Source organism: Lucilia cuprina, chromosome 3, assembly GCF_022045245.1.
Source record: "Lucilia cuprina isolate Lc7/37 chromosome 3, ASM2204524v1, whole genome shotgun sequence".
NCBI classification, from domain to species: domain Eukaryota; kingdom Metazoa; phylum Arthropoda; class Insecta; order Diptera; family Calliphoridae; genus Lucilia; species Lucilia cuprina.
This window is the reverse complement of record NC_060951.1, coordinates 62758516-62766015: the sequence shown is the minus strand read 5'-3', so window position 1 is coordinate 62766015 and position 7500 is coordinate 62758516. Positions and strand designations below refer to the sequence as shown.

The following is a 7500-nucleotide window of genomic DNA, read 5'->3' as shown; positions in this document are numbered from 1 at the left end:
TGAAATTTGTTTATTTGTAATTACAAAATGGAATTGAATTTAAGATTGATTCAAAAATTTTTTTGTTTCATTTTTCTTAAGGAAAGTATTTTTAATTCAATTTGAATAAGTGATTTAAAAACAAAAATAAATGAAAATTTGTATTATGCATGTTTTACTGTAATTTTCAATCGTTATCACAGCAACAAAGCTTTATGTTTACTTAAACTTAATAAAGCTTTTATTGTTCACTATTGCTAACATGACTGCCATCAACTTAATATCTATCTTTAGTTTTTAATTAAGAGCAGCATGTTAATAAAATAACCAAGCATAAGCTTTATGTAAAAGCTTTTTTAAACTGTTTAATAAATTTAAAAATCGAGATAACGCAGCCGTTGAAATTTTATCACCGCCGTCATAAAAAGCCATCGCTGTGCGTTGTACTTATTATACTCACTTCACTTCAAGAAAGATGATGGTATATTATTTTTGATATTCCGTTTATAACTCATGGAAATATTTGTCTAAGACCCATAAAAGGATATACATATTCCGGGTCCTCTTTAGATTCTATGACGATCTAGCCATATCCGTCCGTCTGTCTGCCTGTTGAAAACACGATAGAGTCCGAACGGTAACAGCACAGCAGATTTTAGTTGATAAAGTTTCTTTGGTATTGAAAATGGGCAATATTGGTAAATGATTTCGCCTAGCCGCCATATAAGGTCCCCTTCAGAAAGCGACTGCAACGCTCATATCTGATTAAAGTAAGCATATAGGTATAGCGGAAATGTTAGTCATAAACATTCCCTAATGGAATCTTCATAATTTTGTAAAAATTTATAAAGATCAGCCCCCCTATACAAGGCCTTCTTCTGAAAGCGACTTTAACACTTAAAAAAGTGCGAGCACGAGAACACTTGATGTAAATATGTTTAATAGGATTGTAATTGACCCAACATTAGGACTTGCATACAAATTAACACTGCAACAGTTCCGATCCATGATACCCGTACAGTTGGCATGGATACCAAATGGGCTTGGCTTTGCAAGTAATTTTCATCTTTATAATATGTATTTTCAATCTATCATTACCGATGCTAGGTTTTGGATAATCACTGCTACTAAAGGGCACTTCATACGATCACACTTTACGTACGTAAAGTCTAATGAAAAAGTAAAGTTAAAATCTATCTATATAACAAAAAAAATAATAATAAAAGTCGTATGATTTATATTTTTAGTGTTTACACGATTTGTATAAAACAATAACAAAGTAAGATGGAAACAGCTGTTTCACTTTTTTTGCATGTGTTTTGAATCATTTCAAAAAATAAAAAGAGTTATACGATTGTAAAATTTTCTATTCGTATTCTCTCTCAATTTGTAATGGTTTCATTACATATTACGTTTAGACGATCCCTTTCGTCCTCTTCTTCACAAAATTTTGACAATTCATATTACTTGTATGATCGTGTAAATTCGGCTTAATAAAGTTAAATTTTTGAAAAAAAGACGAATATAATTAATATGTTCAATTAAAGGTCAGTGGGATCAATAAATAATTAAAAACATTATAAGCATTAGCACAAACGATGTGTCCAACTATATATTTTTAAACAACAGCGCTTTTCACAAAACGTTTTTGGCCAACATCTTCTTCCTCTTTTTTTTAAAAGTCAGTCAATAAGTCAGTCGTTCAGTGTAAACAAAACATAAAAAATAGCAAACAAGATTATTACACAACAATTTCGAATGTAAAACTACCAGACGTAAGACATTAAAGTGTGGTTTACAGGCGTTTGGTAAAGTTTACTTTCATTGTAGGCTTTCTCACTTACATATATATGAATTCATGTTCAAAAGAAAAGTAGACTATTTTTCTTGTATCTGGACCAGACAATTGCATTATTAGTATAACTTTAGTAAACGACTTAATTTAAACTTAACCGCAAACGACAAAATTTCCTTCCTAGTGTTGTGATAAAAACATCATCCAACTAACTAACTAACCTCTTTTTATTTTTTGAATTTGTAATTTTTGTTGTTTTATGGTCATGGATATAAATTATGAATTAATGCCTGGAATGATGAGTGTTTTTCGTCAGGTATTTATGTATACACCAGGTATGGGAAATTGAAGTTTAAAAATTTATTTATTTATTATTTATTTATTTAACCATTGATTAGCTCTTTAATTACTTTATTGGCAACTCAATGTGATAAAGCATTAAATGGTTAGGTTAGGTTGATAGGAGGATACACTGAAAATAATCCATGCTCAACATTACGAAAAAAAAATTTCGTAACTTCTATTTTCGTAATATTTACAAAAATTTCGTGTATAATACGAAATATTATTTAATAATATTCGTATATTGGTACAATGTACGACATTTTTAGGCATGGATTTTTTTCAGTGTATATACTACATTAAATCCGAAGATATACACCTAGGCCACAATTCTCTCACCCATATTTTTAGTTCAGCTTTTGTTGCGTCGAATGGTTTTGCATTTGTCAGGTTAACTGCCTCGAGCTCCCTTTCCTTTAAAGCTATTACATTCGCCCTTTCTAGTTTTTAAATAGTTTTTGAATTAGTTTATTAATTAGTCTATGGATTAGTTCATTGACTAGCCAATGGATCAATTCGATTATTGTTCCATGTATTGTCTAACCGATTGGCTAGTGTGCTAACTAGTTTATAGACTAGTCTAGTGGCTAGTTGATGATATAGTCTATGAACCAGTATTTTGTCTTGTATACGTATTAACCAGTCTAAGAATTTCTTGATTGACTAGTTTATTATATAGTCCATGGACTAGCATATTAGATAGTCTATGGTCTCGTCCGTTGGCTATAATTTAACCAGTCTATTGAACTTTTTATTGCCTAATCTGAGGGGTCGTTTTGACATTTCTATGTGTTCGTCCATTTACTAATTTACATCACTGACTGTTTACAATTTATTAGTATTTTGACAAATCTATGAACTAATATTGAACAGTTTCTCAAACTAAGTACATATCTAGCAAAAGTTTTTAATTTCTAAAAAGCATTGTCAAAAGTACAACGGTAGTGAATTTTCCAACCCTGACATATATACCCACAAATATAACTAAAAAGCTTTTTTTAATGTTGTAACACCCGATGCCAACTAACAACAACAATTATAAGCAAAAAATACACTTAATATTTTTAAGCCAAGACTTAAATTGGTTCCAAAACTCTGCAGTGATTTTAATTCAGTTATTAAGTCAATTCGGCGTGGTTGTGTTTGTTCGTTCGTTGCGTATAATTTTATTAATTTTAACGGTTTTTGTTTTCGTTTTGAAAAAAAAAATACTCAGACCTTTAAACATAAAATGGAATTTGCGTGTATTATTTCGAAATTATTTGTTTATTTAAGTTTTTTAGTGGCTGTTTGCCAAACTTACCCAGTGGTTAATAGTGATGGCACCTATAATGCAGAACTTTCCGATCCAGAATTGTCACATCAAACTGAATTAAGTGATGATGATTTAGCTTTACATTCACAAGCAGAGCTTTCATCAGATTCCGGTGGTTTAAGGGTATTTCCATAGTTGTTTGTTATAAAATTACTACTAAATTTATTTACACTTGATTTCGTAATTTCAAAATTATATTTCAAATATGTGTGAAGATTTAAGTTGTTAACCGCTGACCTTGAGAAATGATTTTATTTGTTTAACATGCAGCATTTTTTGGAAATATTTCAATGTAAACACATTTGATTGTTGAAAACTATTTAGTGATCATAAATATATATTTTACAAGAAAACGTTGATATTAAAAATGTGACAAATAATTATAAAAACCATTAAAATATTTAATATTAGATAAAGTATAAAGTTCTCTGAAACTGGTCTTTTAAAAAAAAAACGAAAAGGTCAAATGTATAAACACAACTGCAAAGGCGCGAAATATTTAAAGCCCTTAATAATACATAGAATTCATTGACTAAAATTTTAGCTGTTACACTTAGAAAAAAATTTAGCTGTTACAATTGAAAATTAGAATTTTATTTCAAATTGATTTTTTTTCATAAAGCATTTAATTTGTTTTATTGTGAAATTTTTTACTTATTGTTGACAAAAAAGAGATTTTCTACAAGAGGGCTCATAGGGGAAAAGGGGTAAATGTGGGCCTATCCTTATGAATTTAGGTAAATGAATTTACGTCTACATCAAAGTCATTTATGTAGATTTTGATCGTTTTATTAGTAATTATTATTATAAGTTAATTGTGACTTTCAAGTCATTTTCTGAAGGGGATTTTGTATGGGGGCTAGGATCAAATGAGGCCCGATCTCTATAAAAATTAGTATTGTCATTCATTGTTCTCTAAAACGAATTTTTGCTGATTTTTGTTGACATTATAAAACATTTAACGTAATTGTGAGCCTAAAGGTCCGATTCGGGGGGTACGGTTGTATGGGGGCTAGGAGAAATAATGGACCGATTTCAACCATTTTCAATAGCGATCGTCCTTGAACCAAAAGAGGAGTATGTGCCAAATTTCATCTAATTATCTTCAATATTGCGACCTGTAGCGTGCGCACAAGGTTTACATTGACACACAGACAGACGGACGGATAGACGGACATATCTAAATCGACTCAGAAAGTGATTCTGAGGCGATTGGTATACTTTAAGTTGGGTCTAGGACCAATATTTTTGGGTGTTACAAACTTCAGCACAAACGCATAATACCCTCCCCATTATAGTGGTGTAGGGTATAAAAATAATGCTAAAAAATTTAAATACACTTTGAAGATGTGTATACATATATGAACCCGATTTAAGTCAAATTTAAATTTTGAAATCGAATAGCAGTCTAAATATTTTAACTATTTCTTAAGCATAAACTAACTTTTTAATTTTTTGGTCTTGCAGATTTCTTTATTTAAGGCGGCCGAAAAAACCCGGGAATCTGTCAATTTAGAAACCGAGGGAGTACCATCAAAAGTTTTAAGTCTCTACGATAAAACTCAAAAGAAATATTTTGATAAAACACAGGTGAGTAAAAGCTTAAAGAAAAAGAACTTGAACTATAACAAACATATTGTAGAAATATTTAAAAATATAATTAATTTAACTTTTACTATTGAAAATTAGTAATAAAGTATAGTCGGACCTGCCCTACCCCATATGATTTATGAATATTATATATCATTTATGAATATGAAATGTGATTTTTCATTTTAAATTATGAATTTATTTTGAGTTATACCTTAGTTTCACTTTATTTAAGCAATTTATTGACTAAAAACATATTTTCATATTTGCCTCTGAGGGTTAGAGGCCTCCCACCGAATTGGGATATAATTTTATGTTTACATATAACTAATTTGTACTGCATTTTAAGTGACTGTATGTATGAGTCTGCAAGCCAATTGTGGGCATCTATGTCTGATCCTGCCTTTATATGTTGGCTAAGATCAAAAACGGTCCGATCCGAACCACGCAGATGGGATGACCTATCTTGATTCGCCAACAGCACCAAGAGAAGTTATAAGAGTTCCGAAATAAGAATTCATTAAAAAATCGAAGATTTGTTCATACTCACAGAGAAAACATTATGGTAAATCTGACAAAGGAAAATTGATTAGTGTCACTTGTATAAGATATCTTACATATATACAAAACATACGACACAACACATTTCCAACACTCAATCCTCTACAGGGTTTTGTTTTACAACTATGCATGTGCTGATGTTGTAACACACAAAAATATTGGCCCCACATCACTCTTTAAGTCAATTAAGACATGTCCGTCCATCTGTCCATTTAAACCTTGTTCGCGAGGTACATGCTGCAATTTTCAAAATAATTTGATGAAATTTGGACCAAATGTGTTTTTTGCCCTCATATAACCGTACTACCCGATTTGGTCTTTTTATGCCATAATTACGTCTTATATTCTATTAACTCTCTAAAAATTGGCACAATAAGCCCTCACACAAATCCCCTTCCAAAAAATGTCTTAGGGCGGGTTTCTTACTACTCAGTTAAACTAAGGCGGACTTTAACCGATGATTGTGTTTTTCAGTTATGGAACTAGAATCAGTTAACTTAGTTATTATTGCCAACTTTTCAGTCAAAAACATAAACAATGAACAGCTGTATTTTGCAAATATCACTTTTGTAAAATGTAAAATTTTAGTAAAAAGTATAAATAAACATTTAAAATAGTAATAATCTCGCTAAAAGAAATCAGAAAATTATTATTTACTTAAAATATTAAGTTTTTCTTCTTAAGAATTCATTATTTTATGGTTTTTGTTAATTGTGTGTTCTCACTTACAACTTAAGTTTAATTGGCCAATAACAGTCAGTTAAACTAAGATAATAAGTAACGTAACTGTTTACTGAAAAACACAAACATATTATTAAACTAGGTTTAAACAAAGAACGTAGAATATCTTTATCTGAAAAACGCTTAAGCCCCGTTAATTCCACCTCCGGTTATCGTTTAACCGAAAGTTATTCTGCCGATTAAAATATTTTTTGTATGAAAACTGTCAATTTAACTTTAAGATAATAAATAACCAGACATTGTGATAATGGGGGTAAGTTTCTTAAAATTTTTTTATGAAATATAAATATAATCATGGTGTAGGGTATTATATGTCGGCCATGCCCGACTATACTTTTCTACTTATTTGAAGTTAGCACTTTTCGAAAATAGTGTCTCAATGTATAACATAATATTCACTTTTAAAAATGTTTCCTTTATATTTAATATTTGCAGCCTTTACCCATTTTGGATACCATAAGTGAACATGAAAAATATGGTAATAATGGTGACATGTTTGATGGCATTTCCCGTAGTCTGGTAAATGGTTATGAGGCATTTTCAAATCTTTTAAATACTTTAATACAGGTAATCATTATAATGCAATAATAATACATATTTATAATTAAACTTAATAACTTACAATTTCAATTTCTTACAGAAACCCAAAGAAATAGCTCGTTCCATATCAAAAGGCATTACTGCACAATTGGATGTTATAGGTGGTAAAATTGTGGGATTGTAGTAATTTAGGTTTTTTTTATTATTTTTTTATTTTTATTAAATATTGTCATTATTATTTTAGCAAACATTTCTTACTTTTATATGTATTTGCCATTTCGTAAAACACAAAACATTTTCTTTTGTTATTAGTTTTAAGTGTTCATTAAATAAAATTAAATATATAAGTTAAATCGTTTATGTTTGGTTTTTGTTATATAAAATTTACTAAGATTTTTTAGTTTGATATATTTTTTTTCTTTTGGTTAAAGTAAATAATTGCATATGAATGTATGAATTATTATTTATTTTTTCTTATTTTTGGAAGACTATTTATTTATTGGTTTTATGTAAATTTTTTATTAAATTTCATACATTTTTATGCAAAAAAATGTTTATTTAGTTAATAATATGTAATTTAAACCTTTGAGCTAGTTGAGAGATGAGGCAATAATTCAAATAATTGAGAATTTGTGTT

The 7500-nt window shown here is 29.3% G+C and overlaps 2 protein-coding genes across 2 annotated transcripts in view; one reads left to right on the top strand and one right to left on the bottom strand.

Annotated features, from left to right (window-relative positions):
* The window catches only part of LOC111677455, a 2963-nt gene extending 902 nt beyond the window's left edge, over window positions 1-2061 (bottom strand). The window contains exon 1 of the mRNA XM_046946766.1: window positions 1824-2061. The gene's annotated coding sequence lies outside the window, so the exon portion shown is untranslated. The remainder of the gene's footprint in view (window positions 1-1823) is intronic.
* A 1162-nt stretch (window positions 2062-3223) lies between these two features.
* On the top strand, window positions 3224-7176 carry LOC111677454. The gene is made up of 4 exons (XM_023438571.2): window positions 3224-3554; window positions 4899-5021; window positions 6759-6890; window positions 6964-7176. Exons 1-4 carry the CDS (start codon window positions 3348-3350, stop codon window positions 7045-7047), a joined length of 546 nt encoding a protein of 181 aa, XP_023294339.1. The 5' UTR covers window positions 3224-3347; the 3' UTR covers window positions 7048-7176.
* The last annotated feature ends 324 nt before the right edge of the window (window positions 7177-7500 follow it).

What these genes read in the sequence shown, in the direction of transcription:
- LOC111677454 (XM_023438571.2), top strand. Translation starts at nt 3,348, where the DNA reads ATGGAATTTGCGTGTATTATTTCGAAATTATTTGTTTATTTAAGTTTT. An exon ending in AATATTTTGATAAAACACAG is followed by an intron (nt 5,022 to 6,758) that starts GTGAGTAAAAGC and finishes TAATATTTGCAG; the next exon opens with CCTTTACCCATTTTGGATAC. An exon ending in TTTTAAATACTTTAATACAG is followed by an intron (nt 6,891 to 6,963) that starts GTAATCATTATA and finishes AATTTCTTACAG; the next exon opens with AAACCCAAAGAAATAGCTCG.